General features: G+C 42.6%; 3 protein-coding genes across 7 annotated transcripts in view; all 3 read left to right on the forward strand.

The window, feature by feature from the left end:
* The window catches only part of sparta (spartin a), a 9,019-nt gene extending 5,314 nt beyond the window's left edge, over positions 1-3,705 (forward strand). For 2 of the 3 annotated variants that reach the window (XM_086226208.1, XM_086226206.1), the window contains 4 exons: positions 515-709; positions 902-1,063; positions 1,233-1,323; positions 1,980-3,705. In XM_086226208.1, coding sequence (XP_086082334.1) covers positions 515-709; positions 902-1,063; positions 1,233-1,323; positions 1,980-2,238 — 707 coding nt within the window. In that variant the 3' untranslated portion in view covers positions 2,239-3,705. Of the gene's footprint in view, positions 1-514; positions 710-901; positions 1,064-1,232; positions 1,324-1,450; positions 1,830-1,979 lie in introns of those variants that run through there. The other variant, XM_086226209.1, reaches the window with a different exon arrangement.
* A 359-nt stretch (positions 3,706-4,064) lies between these two features.
* ccdc169 (coiled-coil domain containing 169) lies at positions 4,065-11,985 on the forward strand. 2 transcript variants are annotated; one of them, XM_086226212.1, is made up of 8 exons: positions 4,065-4,239; positions 4,355-4,437; positions 4,550-4,660; positions 5,404-5,444; positions 6,677-6,775; positions 7,183-7,236; positions 7,584-7,657; positions 9,165-11,985. In XM_086226212.1, the coding sequence occupies exons 1-8, from the start codon at positions 4,163-4,165 to the stop codon at positions 9,355-9,357; spliced, it is 732 nt and encodes a 243-aa protein (XP_086082338.1). In that variant the 5' UTR covers positions 4,065-4,162; the 3' UTR covers positions 9,358-11,985. The 2 variants fall into 2 exon arrangements, with proteins under 2 accessions (XP_086082338.1, XP_086082339.1); XM_086226213.1 differs by lacking the exon at positions 9,165-11,985 and adding an exon at positions 8,333-8,475.
* Positions 11,986-13,075: 1,090 nt separating this feature from the next.
* The window catches only part of LOC147248655 (serine/threonine-protein kinase DCLK1-like), a 44,238-nt gene continuing 34,674 nt past the window's right edge, over positions 13,076-22,639 (forward strand). For both annotated transcript variants that reach the window (XM_086179440.1, XM_086179442.1), the window contains exons 1-3: positions 13,076-13,210; positions 13,599-13,994; positions 14,722-15,071. In XM_086179440.1, coding sequence (XP_086035566.1) covers positions 13,634-13,994; positions 14,722-15,071 — 711 coding nt within the window. In that variant the 5' untranslated portion in view covers positions 13,076-13,210; positions 13,599-13,633. The remainder of the gene's footprint in view (positions 13,211-13,598; positions 13,995-14,721; positions 15,072-22,639) is intronic.

Raw genomic sequence — 22,639 nt, forward strand, 5'->3', positions numbered from 1 at the left:
AGGCTTGAACCATTTAGGCTCTCAGACTTGTGGTCCTAACTCTGCTAATTCTCCAGCTCTACAGACACAAGCTACATCCTTGCATTGAAAATATGACAGTGACATTCCATTCATTTTCTACCGCTTATCTTGTTAAGGGTCGCAGGGGGGCTGGAGCCTATCCCAGCAGCCTTCGGGCGAGAGGTGGGGTTCACCCTGGACAGGTCACCAGTCCATCACAGGGCCAACACATTTAGACAGACAACCATTCACACTCACAGTCACACCTACGGTCAATTTAGAGTATCGATCAGCCTCGTCCCCTCTTGATGTCTTTGGACTGTGGGAGGAAGCCGGAGTATCTGAAGAGAACCCACGCAGGAACAGGGAGAACATGCAGACTCTGCACAGAAAGATCCTGTGCACAACTGGGGCTCAAATCCGGAACTTTCCTGCTGTGAGGTGACAGTGCTAACCACTGCACCACCATGCTGGCCAACAATGACATTTATCATCAGAAAAATTTTAATTCCAGGAGCTACGCGGTTAAGCCAAGGGGTCATAAAAGGAGCAGAAGCCACGGGGAGAGCTATTCAGAAAGGCGCTTCCAAGATCCGGGACCACATGACACCTGAGGAAACACCGTCAGAGGTCAGCCCTCGGGTCACCAAAGGGCTGCAGGTGGCTAAACAGGCCACTGGGGGCGCTGTGCGAGTCAGCCAGTACTTAGGTAAGCACATAAAGTCTATAATTATCAATGATAACAATTACTGAATGAATGTGTTATCTATAACAATTAGTTTTGACATAACTTAAGATTGATTTGCTTGCTAGAATTTTTGAGCGCTGATTTTAAGTGGTAAATTTAGCCTTCATTTTGTGTTATCTAACTGCTGTATAATCATTTATTATACTTTTAAAGTTAATGGAGTCAGTACAGTGGTGGGTCATGTGGCAGAGAAAGTGGCTCCCCATGTAAAGAAACACGGCGCTAAGCTCATTCCAGAGTCTATGAAGACGAGAAAAGACGGTCAACCTTCAAATCTAGATGGAGCCAAGTTTGTGGCCTGTAGCAGTGTTCAAGGTGTGTGCCAGTGTCATGGAAGTTTCATGTACAATTTTTGTGTTGTTGCTATTTATGTTCAAACATGGAGGTTTCACACAAGTGGCATAGGTTTGGATTCATAGCTCGGGGTCAAAATCCTCCTCAATTTTTTTTTAAGTTGGTTACTTTTCATTTCCACCCACACCAGGTTTCTCGACTGTTTGGTCTAGTCTTGAGACTGGAGCAAAGCTTGTTGGGAAAAGTGTTGCATCAGAGACGGTCACAACTGTGAAGCACAAGTAAGTTTCATTAATAGAAATGTTCTGATCTTCAATATATCGTGATCATATGTTGATTTCAGCCTTCTCCTGAGACTTTTTGGTTGCCTTCTTCTCGGTGAACTAATGTTGACCTATGTCTTTTCAGATTTAGGGGCTTAGAGAATCTAATAAACATGTCCACCAGCATGTGACTGCATGGGGAGTAAAGGCAAAGACGTGGGAACTAACCACTGACTCTTCTCTTTCATTTACACTTTTTAAATCAGAAAATAACTCCAGAAAGGTTTCTTTTGTTTCATAACACTGGCTTTTGGGGGAACTTGATTTATATTTGGGCAAATAATTTATTTTAGGTTGTTTTCTTTTAATTTGGTGTAATTTAAGCCTCTGGCGGGTCTTTCTGGTTGTGTCCATGTCAACTGCAGCTCCATGTAAATGCTTGGGTGGTGGTGGTCTGGCTGTTACTATCTGTAACCCTGGTTTCTTACCAATAAAACTGCAACAAAGTAAAATATGTCTATGAATATGTTTTTTTGTACACTTCTGTTGTGTTGATATGAATACAAACAGTACCCTTGTCACATAGTTGATACAGCATTTCAGTCCTTTCCACATCCTCATTTCCTGTACCGCTTTATTTCTTCCCCAACTCCTCCATGTAATTCATGGTGAAGGTACGGTGATGATGCGGGCCAAGCCACAGATACTGGCCTACAGTCAGTGATCAATGTCGGTGTGACTGCATTCAACATTGACAATCTGGGCATCAAAGCCATCCTGAAGTCTGCAGGCAAGAAGACGGCCAAGGCTATGTTGAAGAGCTCAGAGGACCAGTCAGAGGAAAGTGAAGAGAAGAAGGCAAAGAAACAGGAAAATCAAGAAGAGACTGTTGAGATGGAGGTGCAGAAGAAACAGGAGGATAAGAAGACATAGATTTCCACAGGACATTAAGCACATAGAGTCAAACTGATCGATCTCCTTATTGGTGGATTGGTGAAAGGAAGATATAAGTCAACTATTTCCAAAGTTCACTGTATTGAACTAAGGTGACAGAGATAAGTCTGTTTACAAGTTATAAGTTATTAATCTCACAAGGTTGGTTATGGCCCGACTTTCATATTGTAAAATGTAAGAGTTGACATTATGATTTTGAGCTAGTGCAGGCTTGCTAGAGAATATACATTTATGTGCACTACCAGTCAAAGGTTTGGACACACCTTCAAAGATATGAAGTAAGATACATGGAATTATGTAGCATAGAAGAAATTGTTTAACTAAATGTTGGTTTTTTTTTTTTTAATTCCTTAAAATAGACACCCTTTGCTTTGCTGCCAGCACTGCAAACCCTTGGCCTTCTCTCAATAAGCTTTATGATGTCATCACCCGAAATGGTTTTTACCTCACAAGTTTGCCTGTCAGGGTTCATTTTTGGAATTTCTTGCCTTCTTCATGGGGTTGGGACCATCAGTTGTGTCATGCAGACATCAGGTTGGCACACAGCTGACAGCCCTATTTGACAACTATTACAGCTCATATGACGACAAGAACCAATCAGCCATATAAAGAGAAATGACAGTCCATTATTACTTTAAGAACTGAAGGCCAGTCAGTCCGGAATAGTACGAGAACTTTGAATGTGTCTCAAAGTGCTGTTGCAAAAACCAATAAGTGCTACGACGAAACTGGGTCACATGAGAACCACCCCAGGAAAGGAAGACCAAGAGTCTCCTCTGCTGCTGAGGATGAGTTCATCTTAATCACCAGCCTCAGAAATTACAAGTTAACAGCACCTCAGATTAGAGCCCAGATAAATGCCACACAGAGTTCTAGAAGGACAAATCTCTACATCAACTGTTCAAAGAAGACTGCACCAATCAGGCCTTTATGGATGAACAGCTGCTAAGAAACCACTACTAAAGAAAAAACAATAAGCAGAAGAGATTTGTTTGGACGAAGAAACACAAGGAATGGACTTTGGACCAGTGGAAATCTGTGCTTTGGTCTGACGAGTCCAAACTTGAGATCTTTGGTTCCACCCGCCGTGTCTTGTGCAACAGAGAACAGGTGAACGATTGTTCTCAACAGGCATGGTTCCCACCTTGAAGCATGGATGAGGAGGTGTGGGGGTGCTTTGTTGGTGACACTGTTGGGGATTTATTCAAAATTGATGGCACACTGAACCTGCATGGCTACTCCAGTGGCAATGCTGAAGGAGCTAAAATATAAAACACACACACACACACACACACACATATAATGATTGGCATTCAAAGGCATTTATTATATCTTTTAAGAGTTTAAGTTTATATATGGTATCAATAATATATATTTCAGTGTATAATGAACTCAATATTTTAGGATTTGGGATATTCTGACTTCATCAGGTGAAGTGATGGGAATTTCATTAAAGGTTGTTTTCAATCATTTACAAACAAATGCATTTACAAACATTGTTATACAGCATAACAGCACAGGAACTCATACTGTAACTCAAGTTTATGTTTGAATATTTTAGGATGTAGAATACCTGAGACTTTAAGAGCATGTATAAAGAAATAAATTAACAGTTCAATGACAGCCTACAACGAAAACAAAAACAAATTAACTGGAACTACAGCAAAATCCAACGTGAAAAATAAGACAGGTGAAGCTTTTTAATCTCTCACCTCATTAATATCATTAATTATGTCAGTTCACAATCATTTTTCAACACGCCAGTCGTTTGAGTTTTCAAATCTCGCGCGATTTTGGGTTGTGTCGGACTGGACGAACCGGAAACGCTGGTAACCACGGAAACCCGAGGAGCAAACTTCGCACGCCAAACTTTTCCTCAGATTGATGTCGGACTTCCAGAAACATGAACGGAGACAGCGACTATAGCAAATACGATTTGTCACGGCTGCAGGCCGAGCTCGAACAAGACAGGGAAGTGAAGTAAGTTTAACTGAATCACTTTCGAGGATATTAGCGACATGAAATGTTTTTTTTTTCCCCCGCTACATAAAAATATCTAAAAAATCTTAAAACGACGTCGCTTGTTTATTTGTAGAGAAATGCTGGAGGAGTCCGTGTGCGACCTGAGGAGCACCATGTGTGAACTGCAGGAAAGACTGCACAGTGTTGATGGAGAAGGTAAGACAACATCTGTGGAAGGTAGCAGAATGTGTCCTAGCTGCCATCAACACAGACCATGTCAGTATTTGATGGTGTGTGTGAGTGAGTGAGACTGTTTATTCTACACCAGGAAACGAGTGGAAGACCAGATATGAGACTCAGATAGAGCTGAACGGACAGTTGGAGAGACAAATCTCACTCATTCATGAGAGACTAGAAGACCTCCGTGGAAACCCCATGGGTACGTTCACCGCCTATGTCTGTCTTAACGGAACTACCCTGACTTGATTAGATTTGACCATGAAAGAGTTACTACACAATAGAAAAATAAATGATGTTCTGTAAAATAGAATATATGACTGTACTGGGATGAAGCACATGGGTATTGACAGTTTTCTCCAAAGATATAAAAATAGGAAAAAGAAAGGTTTGATACACAATCCAGGGTTAAAGGGTGACAGCAGTGTTTTGGTAAATACTGTCCTTCATCTGTGGAGCTAGACAAGCCGATAGATCTCTCCTCCCCACATGCCAGCAGGGGAACAGTAGAGAAAGCAGTCAAAAGCGATCAAACACACTTTTCTCCAAAACAGCCTGTATTATTAGAAGTAGGGTTGTGCTTCACGTTCGCTGTGGAAAAATCTGTTGAAAAGTACAAGATGTTGTCTTTTTCTCAAAGACTGTACAGACCGAGAAATTCTTGGACTGTGTCAGCCTCCCGTCTAACCCTCCTCCTCTTTTGCTAATTCGGCCGCAATTATTTGCACCAGTATTTCACCAAACTTGGTGGAAGTGTGTAGCATGTGCTAAGAATTTTGGGGCACTTCTGTTTAAAGTGATTCTTCACCCCCCCCCCCCCAAAAAAAAAGATTTTCTGTTTTGATTTAAGCTAGAAACTGTACTGTGATATATTTGCAATGCATACACACATCCTGCTCAGACACACACACACACACACTGACTCTTCACTTATGTCTTCCACAGATCGACTGGCCTCTATTCGATCTTACGATGAAATGCCAGCCGTGAGTACAGATGTCCTGTTTCTTACACCCATGCTGTCTGTATTCGTTGTATTTTTTTTTCATGTGTGGATGAACACACTGATGAGCCTCAGAGAGCTAGAAGTGCACTCATGACACCAGCAGAGAGAGCCAGAGACACAGAATCAACAGACATAGAGGATTTCCATGCCAGCTGGCCCCTGTTTTCCCGTTGATACTGGCTGAATAAACCCGAGTTTAATCACAGCACTGTAATCACAGGATTTACAAACCGTGGGAGAGTAATGCAAACTAATTACAATGCTTTAGCACACACGTGAATGCCCACAGAAAGGGTGTGCAGTACAGTTTACATATGTGTGATTGTGTGCCTCAACCGAAAGATGCTCATTAGTGTACCCAAGGAATCTCAGTGATGTGAAAGTTTGTAGGTAGTTTGTGATCGCGGCAATGAGATAGACAGTGAATTTTATAAGAATATGGATGCAATTTCAAATCCAGAGAGAGAGAGAGAGAGAGAGAGAGAGAGAGGGGAAATGTAAAATTCATTTGGCAAAATGAAAGTATGTGACTGTTTCTGTAGCTTGAGGAAATGTGAACATTTCTCTAGTAACACAGCGACGGCGCAGCTCTCTCAGATACAACCGATGCTGCTGCTGTAAAGCACACGCACTTCCGTTAATCCATAAATGTGAGGGCATAATTGATTTGACAGTGAACACATCCATATGTCAGTAATGCATTAGTCACTAAATGCTGTGCTGTGATGCAGAAACAGACACTAAAACACACTGGCATTGACACACACTACTTACAGTGAATCAAAGAACCCCCAGAATCAGCTTCTGAAATAGTTATGATGTCACAAATCATGTTTATATCATAGAACCGCCTTTTATATCCGATTATTCTTTCACTTACACCGATGAATGTGAAAACAGTTTTCCATTCAGTTTCTGCACATGCGTCCCTCTACACAGTGAAGCACAAACAGCACACTGTAACACTGGCTACAAGTAAAAGAATGAAAGTCCTCTGAACCAAATGGATATCATGTTTCAAAACCCAGTTTATTAAAAAGTCTCTGCTGCAGTGTGTTTAATTTGGAAATGTCCACTTTTATATTGTATTGTTAGAGAGAATTTGATCAGCAGTGCAATCCAGTCCAAATAGACTTGAAACTAGAGGAACGGTGTGAAAAGCAACCCCTTATTACTTACATTTTCTAAAAATCAGGCTGTTATTGTCAACAGGATTCACTGAGACAGCGCCTAAAACTCCTGACTGAGGAGAAGTCGGACCTCCAGAGTCAGCTGATGGACTGCCATCTCAGGATTCAGCAGGAGGGAAAGGTTTGAATCTCCAATGTTGTATTAGAGGCATTTGCCTGCTGCTACAGTATTTCTCAGACAAGCAGCTTTTCATTCCCCCCCCCCCCGGTAAAATATATTTATTACAGTAATAAAACAGAAGACATCATTAGAAAATATCTGGCTAACCCTTTGTCCTGCACTTCTGCAACTGGACCAGCACTTACTAGTTTAGTGACTAGGTTCTTTGATAGTTATTCTGCTGAACAGACAGATTTTACTTCTGCTAGTAATCCTTGTTTTAATCGGATTCTCATTACCACAGAAATACACACTAATACACACAATTGCACAACAGGCGCTGCGCTCATGAGCTGACAGATTTTTACTAACAAGTGTCATCCATGAAGCGGCAAAATGTGACCGTCTTTGTTTCTCTCAAACATCAGGCGTTTCATAAAACCAATGATGAGAGGCGAGCGTATCTCTCAGAAATTGCTAAGGTAAGCATTCCCATTCATCCCATCAACACCAGAGTTACCGTATAAACATATACCTCCGTGGCGAAGTGTTACTAAAGGCCAGCGCTGTGTGGGGAGAGAGTTATGATCTCACTGTCTAATGTTGTTCAAGTTTATTATATAACATGCAGCAGCTGAGAAGGTGAGTCAAGGACATTCTGGTTTATGCTGCAGCAGCACCGTTTCCTGCAGGGCTGAAATCAAATACAAGGAAAAGGTATATTTTTAGTAGTGTCTTCTAGCACGTTACTGGCTAACATCTGCTGTGAAGTGATGACTAAATAAGATGGGACCTGCTGTAAGCACTCATGCATACTCCACTGCCACAGCTGTCTTCTACCCTGGATGCCCAAAGAAGACAATACACCACTCAGCCGCAGAAGGCCATCCTCAGCAAACACAGGTCAGCAACACAGCACTGACAACGTATCTACAGTAAGCACAATCATATGAAACAAAATTACTGTATATGTTGACATTTGCCTTCAGATATTCTTCATCCAACCTAATTTATGAATAAAAAAGCACCTACTTAAAGATTTCAAAATGGGATGACTGAGTCCTGGTGGAAGGTGAATGAATGCTGCTTAACTGTGGCGGTGTTTTTTAATTTTTCTTTTTTAACATTGTCTAGCATATTAACAATTAATAAGTTTGGGCACAATAACTTGGATAAGATATTTTTGTACAGTTACACCTCTAAGACTAACAGATATAAACACACACACACACACACACACACACACACACACACACACTTGCGTGGTTTACAAGCTGTGGAGGTTTGGCCCGTGATCCCCTGCATCTGTTCACCCGTGACTCCCTCGGTGTGACTGCTGTGGTTACCTAACTGTGACCTCAGGTGTTCAGCAGCAATCACCACACAACATGTAGCATTCATTTAACCTGGCTGTAACAGGCATCATGTGATCCTGTATGTCACGAACATCAAGAACTGAAGTAAGAAAGAAAACAACTCCAGTCATACTTTCCACTTCTGTACCAGTTCATGCTTGAATTGTCAGAAAACGAGAAAGTGACACAAAGCAAGTGTTTTCTTTTGCTTTTTCTTTGTTAGGCTCTTTGGAGTTCTGGCCAAGCAACTATGGAACGTTGCCTAGCTGTTGCACTTGTACGGTGCCTTTTTGACTATGCTTGTAGTTCCTGGTTCAGCAGTTTCCCTCAAGTCCTGAAGTATAAACCGCAAGCATCACAAATCAAGTTAGTTTGATCTGCTGAGGCTTGCAGCAGGTACCCACTAGATTTGCTTTATGTATACTCAGCTGATAGAATCGGTTTGACACATCAAAAGTCTGTTATCAAAACCACATCACAGTAAGATAGGAAAGCAGGGCACGTTGTTGTCTATGGCAGTGTTTATCTGCTCAGTAGACATACCAAATCACTGCAGCTGCACAATGATTTCTCGCTGCAATTAAGATGGCAAGTGTGAGTGCGGTCATACATCCAGAAAAGGTTGTTGTTGTTTTTTTAAAACGCAGGAAAATCTCAATTTGATAGCTGAACGATACTGTCAGTCAGACAGGTCACACCATGACACCACTGCGGCACAAGTGATGTTTTCAGGCTGTAACCCTCTCACCCTGGTGCACCAGATTCATCATGGTGAAGTTATCTTAGGAACTATTTTAAGTGTCCTTTAGAGGGAGCTTTACCAAATTTGTGCCTGTGCTGGTTAATCTGGGGAATCATAGCAATGAATAACCATATAAAAATGTTTGTATTCTTGGATGTGTTTACAGGTGTTTCAGCTCACAGCCACTTTTCCATGTGCAACTACAGACATGTGTCTACTGAAAAAATGTTCAGACCATTTTTATTTATTTATTTTTTGGATTACATGACATTTATTCACCTCCTGTGTATTTTTCCTTACTATTCCTGCACAGAGAAAAGCAAGCCAGCAGGAAGTCAGAAGATGATTCTAAGATAGGAAAAGAAGATGGAGGAGGCGTTGGTGTGAAAGGAGGAGATGGTGGTGGTGGTGGTGGTGGAGTGACATCAGAGAGACGAGAGGAGAAGAAATCCTATCGTGGAAGCAGGTTGCCCACCCTAAAGCATTACCTGAAGCACGCCCCCTAACTCAGAGCAGGGGCCAGATCCATACAACTAAGTCATGATTCCAGCTGTGTGCACACATTTCACCAGAGGCAGGATCACCCAACAAAATGCAACGTGGCAAAAGTTACTGAAGCTATACGTCTTCTCTCCTGACATAAAACAGATGAATAAAGTCAAAGTCAACTTTATTGTCAAATATACTGTACGTGCATGGCATACAGCATCGATGAAATTTCCGTCCTCTCGGGCCCACGGTGCAAAAACGGGCAGAGTGCAGAACAGGCAGGAATAGTATAAAAAAAAAACAGCTGATACTCTTGTCCTCTGAAATGTGTTGGAATATCAAAATATATTTCTAGAGCAAGAATATCCTTCAGCTTTTCGTGACTTTGTTCCCTGAAATAATTAGAAGAGGGAACAATGTAGTGTTCAGTGGTTACATAATTTGGCGATTATGTTCGGGCAGAAAGGGTTAGACTAATCTGATGTTATGAAGTTTTACATTTATAAATGTTTCTTTGTTTCAACGAGATACTCAGAGCGAGCCTGCCTGGTCTGACATTTCCAGTGCCACTGGTTTTCTTTAAGAGCACCTCCTACGAGTCCCATTACATAAACGCCACCACACCCACCTCTTTCTCAATTGTAGTTCATCTGCTGAGCAACCCGCCACCTCCATCCCACCCACTGACCGCCTTTACGAGTGTCGGCGTAGGAAATCTGTTCTAATATGAGAGGCAGCTCTGAATAGGAGAATTTGCCAGAAGCATATTTGTTTGTGGGTTTTTTTTTCTTTTTTTAAGAAGATGGAGGAGTTCAATGTGCCCGTTGGAGAACCTGCTGTTATAAAAGTCTGTAAACTCATTTGAGCCCGAATCTATCTGATACAAGATTATAGAACTGTTGTGTCTCTGCCTGATCACTTCAAAAAGTATCATACAAACATGTCTCCCAATCCTGATCTATCCACACAAGTAATGTCATCTCAACTTTTGGGCCCTAAGACTTGAAACGAGACCACAGCCCTGATTCTAAATCCTTGACTTTGTCCTTCCCCTGTCCTCCATCTTTCTTGCGCTGGTCTGACAACACTCTCCCCAACGTGTGCCCTGTTTCCCCAGGATTAATTTAGACAGGATCACTGCATCAGCCCCCAGTTTATGACGCAAACTGGGTCCCTGTGTTAGTTTTCTCAGAATAGAAATGTGTGATCTCTCTGTGGCTGTCACACATTCTGATGTATTCACATGAAGGGTTCTACATGCCGAATGCAACTCAAATGCTGTTAGCTGAGAAGATATATTTATATATAATCTTTTAAAACAAAAATCTGTCACAAATATAGTTTACACCTCATTAAGCTTTGACATATTTAGCAATCTTGTACATTAAACTGTGGGTAATTGTTTCGTCATCACTGGCACAGATAAATTCTAACACACGCGCACACACACACTCCATCAGGGAGTGGTTATAGAAGCGGGTGGCCTCTCGGGGACCAAAATGTGGGTCAGTAGTCTTTATTGCCTCCATTGCTCCAAGAGTTCACTTCCTGCTGTCACATACAACAGAGCAGCCACAGGATAAGGGGGAGAAAAGAATGATAAAGTGACACAAATGTTGCCTCCATCTCTCACAGCTTTGTAGCGTCCTGTTGATCTTCATGTTTAAGTCAAAGTCATTCATAAATGTAATCACAGTTGAGTCTCCAAAGGGGAATTTAGTAGAAATGTACCATGTTTGCCAGAGTGAGTGCTCTGCTTCATAATTTCATCTACCTTGAGACCCCTAGTGTTTACTAAGGAGTGTGTGTATTACATAACATCCTGCAAATATTTAACACTGCACTGTGTACTACTAGCAGTACTGATCAGATGAGATTCATCCTTATAAGCCAGAATGTAGCTGTAACATTTTACTTTGAGGATACAATTATTATATAATGAAATAATAGATATTAATGAATACAATTACAAGAGGGCGGCACAGTGGTGCAGTGGTTAGCACTGTCGCCTCACAGCAAGAAGGTTCCAGGTTTGAGCCCCCCACAGTCCAAAGACATCAAAGAGGGGACGAGGCTGATTGATACTCTAAATTGACCGTAGGTGTGACTGTGAGTGTGAATGGTTGTCTGTCTCTATGTGTTGGCCCTGTGATGGACTGGTGACCCGTCCAGGGTGAACCCCACCTCTCGCCCGAAGGCTGCTGGGATAGGCTCCAGCCCCCCCCCCCCCCCCACCCCATGACCTTCCCTTAACAGGATAAGGGGGAGAAAATGGATGGATGGACATTAATAAGAATTACTGTCATTACTAGAAGCATTGCATTGGTTATTACGGTTTATTATCAGCAAATGGGAGCTGCGGTAAAACAGTAATAGGTCTTACTGATAAACTGATAAAAACACTAGATGTATATTAGACTTGTGTTTACCTTCATTAACATGTCAAAACTGCTGATTAACATGTCAACAAATGATAAAAAGCAACACTTTATAGCCTTTCATAGTAGTTAATTGATTGTTAATGTCTTTGTAAACTGTCAGACTATATAAATCAATACCTTAGACAACTTTAACATTGTTGTAAATAGTTACTCTGAGTTTACTGTTAACTTTTATTAAATAATTCAACCTAGACCATTAAACTATCCTTTTAGTAAAATTAAAATAAGTATATAGCCCAGAGCTGTATTGTTTTAAATTATGGTTATAGTTGTTTTTTTTTTAAATCATGCACAAAATGTTGTGCCATGTCTCAACAAATGCAAATTATCTTACAGTTATTTCAGGTAATGAACTTGAAAGGCCCCGAAGGGCAGTTCTTCAAATTACTTAATACTTAATGTCATTATATGGAGATCGCATGTTAACTTCTGTATCATCAAGAGATGACTAAGCTATTTTTTTTGTGATAATGGGTTAAATGATATTGTCTTGAAAAAAATAAAAGGCCATTTTCCATGACAAACTCATCGAGCACAATGATCATGGATCATTTTTTTTTGTTTTGGATTGATTTGATTGTTGTTTAAAAATCAGCTGTGGTGCACCTCATCTACAGTGTTATATAACAAAAGCCTAAACTGATTTATTAAAAGTAAAAGGTACTGAATTTACATTACAGTCAAGTAAGAGAGAAAAGATGTAAATTAAAGACAACTTGAGAAATCAATCCATTGGCAGGAGACCTTGACATCATTACTCTCGCGATAACACATTAATCAAAAAATCTCATCTGGTTTGTCTTGGCGTCCAAACACAACAGAAGAACTTTTTTTTTTCTTTTAAGGGCTATATTTTTTGTCACCAGCAGGTTGAAAATGTGGCATTTTGCGTCTCTTAAAAGATCAGCAGAGGATGAGGCTTTCAAAGCTGTTAGGGGTCACTGATGGGGGGTAGAGTGACTCCCCACCTGCTTGGGGGCTGGAGGAGCAGCACCACGAGCAACCCCGGCACGTTTTGCAAGCGTGGGTCTGCATCCTAATGAGAGGTGGGAGCGCTGAATGAAAATCACGACACAGTGACGTGGAGGAGGAAGTGGGTTGAAAAGAGAATGGGAGGGGACGCAGCTGCTACTTAGTCCATCTCCACACCAGCCTCTGCTTTTTTGCACGCACGCACACACACACGCACTCACATATACATATCGGCAACACACACTGGTGGCGTCAGGTGGTACTGGAGCTCATCGGCCGGACAACAAAGGGGTGCACATAGGGGGGGGGGGGGGGTACTTTGCAGCTAGGACGGTATCACACGGTTCCTCCATCCGGTGTCAACCTCTAAACCCAGTGGAGTTTTTATTTTTATCTCTCCTGGGACGTAAATATTCATTCACACTGGAGGTCACAGAAGCCTTAACAGCTCGCGTAGGTAATGTCTCTTATCAAAGTGTTTATTTGCACCATTGTCGTCACTTCTCGGTCGGTTTCGAAGCTGCGTCCTCGTCTCCAAAGTGTCGTATTTTAACTAAGTTTGCGCGTACTAGTGTGCGCAAAGCTGCTGGGTGTTTAAAAAGGGGACAATATAAACCGATCGTCATCCGTGTAGACGTTAAAAAGACCAGGCTCGGCCGGTCAGACATGAAGCATACTGTCCACTGCTCGGCTTAGAGCACTTAATCTGTCATTAGGGGGTTATTTTGAGACCTGCGCCACAGACTAACACCGATCGGCACTCAGCCACCCGTTCCTCGCTCGCCTTCCCACAGCTCTTTTTGTTTACTGAAAACTTTCCCCCCTTTTGTGTGTGTTTCTCGCAGACAGTACAGCGGTACTCGTGAGCCTGGGCAGCGAGATGGAGATGGAGCACTTCGACGATCGGGACAAAGGTCAGAGACACAGCCGCTCCAGCGCAAGGATGAACGGGGTCCAGAGTCCCACACATAGCGCCCACTGCAGCCTGTACCGAACCCGGACCCTGAAGACTCTTACGGCGGAGAAGAGAGCCAAGAAGGTCCGCTTTTACCGTAACGGAGACCGGTACTTCAACGGGATTGTTTACGCCATTTCCACAGACAGATTCCGGACCTTTGACGCGCTGCTGGCGGACCTGACCCGCTCCCTGTCCGACAATGTCAACCTTCCACAGGGGGTCCGCACCATCTACAGCCTGGACGGCTCCAAGAGGATCACCAGTATTGAGCAGCTGATAGAGGGTGAGGAGACAGTAGCGCACCTTGAGTTCACCCTTCTGTGGGTTCCACAAAAGCAGCGCAGCGTCTGGACTCATGATCCCATCAGCATCCATAATAATATCTTTCAATATAGAGTCCGGAACCAGCCGCTTACTGATTTAATAATAGCCTGTCAGGTGCCACAATAAGTGACCTTCTCCTCTTTGTTTTTTCTTTTTTCTGAGACTAAAATATGTCAAGTCATTCCAATGTTTTTTTTTTTTTAATTTGTTCAAAAAATGTCTGGCGTTAAGGGATGCAACCTTTAGCCGCTCCATGAGTAGGTCATGGGTGGTCAAGGGATGTCCATGGGTGATCCATTTTTATTGCAGTTTTTTGGGTTACAGTTAAGGTTTGTTTTGCACATCGAGGACATGAATAGCATTCCCTTCAAATGACAACAGAGCTGAGATGAATTTATGGTATAATTAACAACCCAATGCAACTTGTTTCCTTTGGAACAAAAAAAAAAGCCCTTCACATGCAGATTGACCCTTGTTTTGGTTGTATTGTGTAGATTATGTCACTCTTTGATGGCCATATGAGATGCAGCAATGTCTTGATCTGTTTTACCTGTTGACATCATCTTCTGCATGAGATTATAAAGTATATCTGCAAAAAAAGAGGGTAGAGGCCTCAGAATATTCTACACCAACATCCCTTTTTGCTTTCTTCCCTCTCCTCTGCTCGCCCTCCCTAACCTCCGCAGGGGAGAGTTACGTCTGCAGCTCCATTGAAGCCTACAAAAAGGTGGATTACACAAAAAACGTGAACCCCAACTGGTCGGTGAACGTCAAGGCTTCGGCGACATCCTCCCGAGGACCTCCTTCCCTGGGCAGCGCCAAAGCTGGAGCGTTAGAGAGCCGTGAAATTAAGGACTTCATACGTCCAAAACTCGTGACGGTGGTGCGGAGCGGAGTGAAGCCCCGTAAAGCCGTGAGGATCCTGCTGAACAAGAAAACGGCTCATTCCTACGAGCAAGTCCTGACCGACATTACTGATGCCATCAAGCTTGATTCTGGAGTGGTGAAGAAGATCTACACGCTGGAGGGTAAACTGGTGAGTGTCTCAAAGCAGGAAGTATGAGGTTGCACCTTTTCATAGCCGTAGTGTTGGATGAGCGGTTCTAGGGAATTGAAGCAGATGAAATGTTCCCTATTGCTGTTTTGGTCATCTGTAGAAGAATTCTAAATCATAGAGGCGAGCCGGTTGTTGAATCGGTGTTGCACCATGCTGACTAGGATCAACAGGTTGATAGCAGGATCACAACTCTTAAATATTTAATTGCAGTACTCTCATCTCTCTTTCATGAGCCTTTTATGAATGAAGAACATTAGTGTCCCCTGCTCATAGCCAACGCTGCTGAGTGAAAGAGTGCCACAGACACTGAGAGGTCGACAGAAGGTAAAGATGAAAGAAATCTATGAATGGAGTCTGGCTTCTTCTCACCCACGCCGTAGTGGTGTGTGCCAGTGCTTTGCCTCCCAACACAGAAATGAATTTGAGTCACCCCCCCCCCCAACATAGTCCACCCACCTATTTAGCTCCCTCTCTCAGCTGTGGAGATGCTATAAAAAGAGAAAAGAGCACGCTTTAGAGCATCTATGCCTGCTCGCTCCAAACAAATCCACATGCACACTGGACTATATATTGTCCGTTACTGACGCACGAACACTGACGACTGCTTTCACCACTGATTAATCTGCTGATGATTCCTTGTTTGGTTTGGTCTGTAAAATGTTAAGATGATTTAATAAATGTTTGTCTTTATTAAAGCCAAAGTGATGTGTGTTTAAATCAGGCCAAACCCAGAGACTCCTGCAGTTTTCTGTTGTAGAGGCGCAGTGGCTCACTGTTGCCTCATAACGAGAAGGTTGAGAAGGTTCCACATTGGAGTGCTTGCTGTTCCTGGTCTTTTCTGTGTGGCGTTTGCATGTTCTCCTCATGGTTTCCTCTCCTTCAGCCATTAGAGGGTGGGTTCAACGCACAACAGTACCAAAGTCTTCTTTTTCAGTTGTCATAATTGACAAAAAAGCAGCAGAAGTTGTTGTATTTAAGAGTCTAGAGCCAGCAATTATTTGACATATTTGTATGAAAACAGACCATTGAACCAATTATCAAAACAGCTGATGATTAATTTCCTTCAAGTCATCAGTTTTTATTCATACAGTGCCAAATCCCAACAAAAGTAATCTCATGATACTTTTCAAATGGAGTTAGTCTACTCCAACATACATAAATACAGTGAGTCTACTCTCTAATTTTATTTAATGGACCCAACAATTCCCCCATGAGCAAGCACTTGGCGACATCAGCCACGGAAAATTGCTTTTTGATGTGAAGAATAGACTCTCGGTGGGTGGCTGGACTGGTTGGAGTGAAGGAGAGAGGGAGAGAGAGAAGGAGAGAGAGAGAGAGAGAGAGAGAGAGAGAGAGAGACTTGTTGCAGCTCTGATGTGTCAGTCAAACACCTTCGTGTTTCCCAGAACAGATAAAGATGGAGTCAGAGTGACACCTAATCATCTTTCATCTTCTTCTTTCCTCTCTCTCTCTCTCTCTCTCTCTCTCTCTCTCTCTCGCTCTCTCTCTCTCACGCTCTCTCTCTCTCACGCTCTCTCTCTCTCACTCTCTCTCTCTCTCTCTTTGGGTCACATTGTAGTTATTGAATGTGGTGAAACAGAACCACTCTTTCCCCTGCAGCTCCATCAGAATGACACCATTATATGTTGAAACAGTGGGACGTCAAGGGCATCCAGAGATTTTATGTGGTGCAGCATTAACAATCTTTGAAATGGCCCGATTTGCAACTCATTCTCATAAATGTGGTCCTTGCCCCATGGGGGGGGGGGGGGGGGGGGGGGGGTCATTTCATTTCCATTTTCTCTTCTGCCAATTATACATCTGAATCCCGCCACTCACCATCTATTTAATGATCCACCCAGCAGGAAGTCGGTCCTGATTAGCACCAGCACCAGACGATAAAAGAATCCCCAGCTCAGGTTTTCCCTCAGAAAGCTTCTGTTGAGGATTAAACTTTTGCTCAATGCTCTCTAACTCTGTGGTTGCTATTGGTTACGGTTATCTTGGAGATTACACAATAAATGCTGCTCTCGCCCGCTTCACCCCTCTTGGAAGTAAGACTATTATGCTATTTTTAGACAGTGTATTGATTGGGCCTCCAGGCATGGTAACACGCTCGCTGCCAAATTGGCTGAGCTGAGTGCAGAACCAAGCTCTTCTCGTTTTTTTTGGGGGGGGGGGGGGTGTTCGTAAATGCATTCAGACTGTTTTGTTTGTGATTATGGACTTAAGAGTCTAGAAAATAAAGTAAAATGTGGATTCGTGATGTGGAAACTAGAAGGTGAACCAGTCTGGTTCACCTTTGGTGGGATTTAGACGGTGTGAACAAAACCTGAACAGAGCAGAAACACCGCATAAGCCTGTTCCCACAAAATGTGTCCTTGCTAACTGGACTATTACAGAGAGAATCATAACAGTCATATTAGTCTTTACAACAGCATAAGAGGGAGAAATCAAGGTAATGTCACAAAAGCTATGTCTAGATATATTGTATCTGAAGGACAGAAATTGGAAATGGCACTAATACTCCATGGTTGGAGGAGGAATTTGCATAGAATTTGTTAATGTCACTTGAATATACCTTATAGAATGTCAGGAGTGTGCGAAAGGTAATTACCTAAGTGCCCACCAGGATAAAGTTACTTTGAGGGTTAAGTAGTGTGCGTGCGTGTGTGTGTGTGTGTGTGTGTGTGTGTGTGTGTGTGTGTGTGTGTGTGTGTGTGTGTGTGTGTGTGTGTGTACACTTGAGCTCTGTTGTTTCAGCTGTGTCAGACATTGAGCCTTTGGATGAAGTAGGTTTCTGGGCCTGGCTGCCAGTAACGCTGAGTCCCAGGAGAGTTTCAGAGCCGAGAGAGACAGAGAGAGAGAGAGAGACAAAGACAGAGACAGAGAGAGACAGAGACAGAGAGAGAGCGCAGCTGAACAGGAGCTCTTTGTCTTCATTAACCTCTCTAATGAGGACAGAGATGCTGGGGCAGGATGTATAGACACGCATCTCTACTCCTCTCTCTTTCTCTGTCTCTTCTCATTTCAAGGAATGCAGAAGATGACTTGGCTACATGTTTGTTTAGTTTTCCATGCAGTAGCTATTGAATATAAATGTGATAATTACAGGTGCTAGAAGGAGCTACGGGTGCTGAAGAGTGCCTGGCTCCTCCCCTGAGTCCAAAAGAGTTTTCCATCCATCCATCCATTTTTTCCGCTTATCCTGTTAGGGGTCGTGGGGGGGACTGGAGCCTTTGGGTGAGAGGCAGGGTTCACCCTGGACAGATCGCCAGTCCATCACAGGACCAACACATAGAGACAGACAACCATTCACACTCACAGTCACACCTTCGGTCAATTTAGAGTATCAATCAGCCTCGTCCCCTCTTGATGTCTTTGGACTGTGGGAGGAAGCTGGAGTACCAGAGAGAACCCACACAGGAACAGGGAGAACATGCAGACTCACACACAGAAAGATCCTGTGCCCAGGCCGGGGCTCAAAACCCAGAATTTTCTTTGAAATGGCTTGTTTAGCTATTCAGGATAATGTGATGCAGCCATAGCAGGGAAAATGGCTGGTAATGGTAATTCATGTACAAATGTGAGGACTCCTCTGACATCCTTAAATCATGGCTTATATGTAGAGAGAATTCAGCTTAAAGTCTGTTTTACAGGTGTTTAGTCAACTGTTATCCTATTACTTCATAAATGTGTGTGTTTGTGTGTTTACAGAGATCAGGCATCCCAGTATTGATACTAATAATTCAATTTTGGTTTTTATCAGCAATTTTTTTTGTTTGTCACCAGAATGTATGTTTAATTATTTAGATGTGACTTTCGATCTTCATTTTTCTCAGTACTGGTGTTATATGTCCGCTTCTTTTTCATATTTGGAAATAACTGATGCTAATCATGAAATGGTGGTAGAGGGGAAACAATAGGACTCGCTGTGAGAACCTGACCCCCCAGACTCGGTTCCCCTGCTGAGAGCTTACTCTACTGTGATAGTTTGGATATCATATTTCTGTCTGTTATAGGAGCACCTGAGGAAGGAACCGACTACCTCACTGTATCTGACAGATGGTTTATTAGCACCATTGTCTCTCTTTTGGTAACATCTTCATATTTCTAAGGAAGCGCTTCACCTTGGACAGTTTCTATGATGATTTCAGCTGGTTGCTTAGGAACGAGCCGATGAACCAGCTGTGATGTCACAGAGTAGCACAGTTGAAATATTGTTGCTGCATTGATCTGATCAAGAAGATAGACGACCCATAATTGGCTTAAACCACGGACATGGCTGGCCTATTAATATATCTGAGCTCTGTTTACACACAAAGACACACACACACACACACACACACACACACATATGTTGGGCCCCAGCTGTCAGCCTTGAGCCTCGCAAAGCTCACGCATAGTTAAGCACGGATAGTGTCACACACTCTTTTTAATGGACTTATGCTGATTGCTGCTCATGCATCAGTAGCCATTAACTGTAGGCAACTATCATTCCGTGCATGAAGGGATGCTACTTAGTCATCTCCAGGGTTGGATGCATCCTTTTGTGACATTAATATGCTCTCTTACTACAGATCTCAGAGCGTCCAGCATTTGACAACTTTGACTTGCTTGGACAAAATAATGCAAACACTTTAAGTTTATTCAAACTGACATACAAGCATATTTCTCACTTACTTATAGTGGTAACTAGCTTTACAGACTAAATTGAGTTTTATTTTATTTGCAATTTTGTTTTTGTTTTTCTGTCTCCTTGATTGATCCATTTAATGTTTACTTCAGATGCTTGTTGTGAACTTTGCCGAGAGGTGGTCCTATAATTCAGTTTAATTTATGTATGCGGGGAAGACAAAATACGAAGAACACTATGATTATATTTCCAAAATGACCATAAATTTGGAAAACTTTATGAACTTTAGAAAACTTCTGTCAAATAGATTCAATAAGAAACAAATATAAATATAACATAGGGTTTAGTAATCCACAAACACTTGGATTTGAGTGAAAAACTAGCTGAATGCCATCTGTTTCATTATACATTTCATGTCCTTTCCTGCACTCCTAATAAGAGTGTGTTGGCTACTGCCTAGTCCATCTTAATAATGAGCCATATGAGGTTCCATGCAGGAGAAGAGCATGTGGACGAACCTCTTGTTCACTCTCTGCAGTGCAGCTCTCACTCAAGCTGCATTGCTGGCCTGTTTCTTTTCTCGTTGGCAAGGCTGAAGCTTTTAATATCCTTTAATCTCTCTTTTCTCTGCGGCTCCCTTCTTCTCACTGCCTGTCACATTTTCTGTTCATTTTCTCGCCACCTGTGCTGTTTGCATCTGCATAATTCTACATCCTGTTATGGAAATAATGTTTGTTTTTCTTTCTATCAACGCATTTGCTGGTATTGTCCTTCGGCTGTCCATGCTTTATCTGATCTACATTCTTATCTTCCCCGCTTCAGTTTTCTGCAGCTTTCTGTCAACATGGCATCGTTTTTTTGTTTTTTTTTACGGCTGGTTAGTTCTCATTTAATCAACACACTCGGCGTGCACTGCCAAATCTAAGAGCTGCAACATATGGCATCTCTGTCTGTCCCTTGACCCCCGCACCGTCAGAATTTGTATCCACGTTGTCTCAGTCTTTCTCTCACGGTCTCATTCATCCTCTTCTTTCGCTCTCTCTGTCTCTGTCGCTGTCTCTCTCTCTTTCTCTCTGGTATTTGGTCTGTATCCAGCTCTGCAGGGACTGGAGGAGAGGGTGCAGCATCAACATCTCTAAAAAACATAGCATATTATGAAGATGGGGGGGGGGGGGATTATGCTCATAAATCAATCACTGAACTGTTTTTAATTGATAGATGTAAATCCATGATGTCACTTTTTGTTCTGCATAGGAGGATTGTGGGATGCAAAGTCCATCTGCTCCTGCTGATCTGCTGAGTCACAGCTACTCACAATATGTGTATGTGGTGTGTGTGTGTGTGTGTGTGTGTGTGGGTGTGTGTGGTGTGTGTGTGTGTGTGAGATGAACCTACAGTAGTTTATTTGCTACAATTTTACAGCAAATGTCACTGAGGATAACTTGTAATTTAAGCACAGAATTTATACTAGAACTGTTGTTTTGTGGAAGTTCATGCTAGTCTGTGTGGGGGGGGGGTTGTGTGTGTGTGTGTGTGTATGTGTGTGTGTGTGTGTGTGTGTGTGTGTGTGTGTGTGTGTGTGTGTCTACTAGCGGAGACTGATTGTGGAGCAGATCGAAGGGCTGTCAGAGAATATGCTGCCAAATCAGGATGGATGCAGACATTTCCAGCTTTGGCAGACTGTTCAAAACGAAGTCACACCCCAACTTCATCACTCTCTCTCTCTCTCTCTCTCTCTCTCTCTCTCTCTCTCTCTCTCTCGCTCTCATCGCTCTCTTTCTCTCACACATACACACACACTGTCTGACTCAGACACTTCCTGTCACACTCATTTTCTCTCAACTAAATCTACATTTGACAGGTTGTGTCCCCATCTGCTGCTGCTTAAACAGTCATTGAGGTGTAATATATATAAGAAATGAAGCATCCTATCAACAGTTCAGTATCAGTGTCAACAAATCTGTCAAAGCATATAAGAGATGTTTAAGATCAACAATCCAACATGGCTGCCACAGGAGGATGTTCCCAGCAGCATAGTAGGACTCAGATCCAACTCAGTAACAGGTCCTGTTACTCAGGGTGAACAGTGACCTTTGGTGGTTACTGGGACAGAAACATCATTTTCCAGGTACATGATTTGGGGGATACATTGATAGACCTGATGGATTGAAGTGATCAGGATGAGTGATTTGGGTTAGAAGAGGGAGTTAAATCAAAGTCAGATGACTTTTAGGTCAACCCAAAAGAAAAGAAATGACTTAAACGGAAGTAGAAGCCGGAGGACAACAAGATGCATGGTGGGACGGGTTGCTATTATGCATCTGATCTGTCTCCTTCAGGGACCGTGCCCTTTTGTCCCACTTTATTTGTTCTCTTTACATACATGAATGACAGGAAAAGGCACTCGCATTTGAAGAAACAAACAGATACAGCTTCAAAAGTAAATTTGCAATCCCCTCGTGAGGAGTCGAGGCTGTTACATAAGTTGTTATGTAACAGAGGAGCCAGCCAGGCTGTGTGCAGTCTGCTGCGCTGGTTTGAGGTGAAAGCAGCAACACCAGCGCTACTCACTGCAGTTAACATGTCACTGCTGCACTCTTTTCCCTCTTTTTGTTTTTCTGAATTCACTCTTTGTTATGTCCCATTGGTCTGATGAAATTGCCCATGTGCTGATTGAGCCAAGTAGAGGTCACATGACGTCTGAATCCTCCCCGGAGCTGCAGATGGTTTTATCTTCTCCTCTTGTCTCTTTTGGATCGATTTCTGTCTACCTCTCCTCCTGGCAGCCTGCATGGCTGTTTGCCAGTTTCTCCTTTTGGTCTCAGAGGACATTATTTAAAATCCCAAAGAGGAAGAAGAAATATATTTTGACATTTGAGAGAGAGTGGGGAAGGGGATTTGTTGTCAGTTG

Source organism: Aulostomus chinensis, chromosome 15 (assembly GCF_037954235.1).
Source record: "Aulostomus chinensis isolate RoL2024-O1b breed Wild chromosome 15, RoL_Achi_v1.0, whole genome shotgun sequence".
NCBI classification, from domain to species: domain Eukaryota; kingdom Metazoa; phylum Chordata; class Actinopteri; order Syngnathiformes; family Aulostomidae; genus Aulostomus; species Aulostomus chinensis.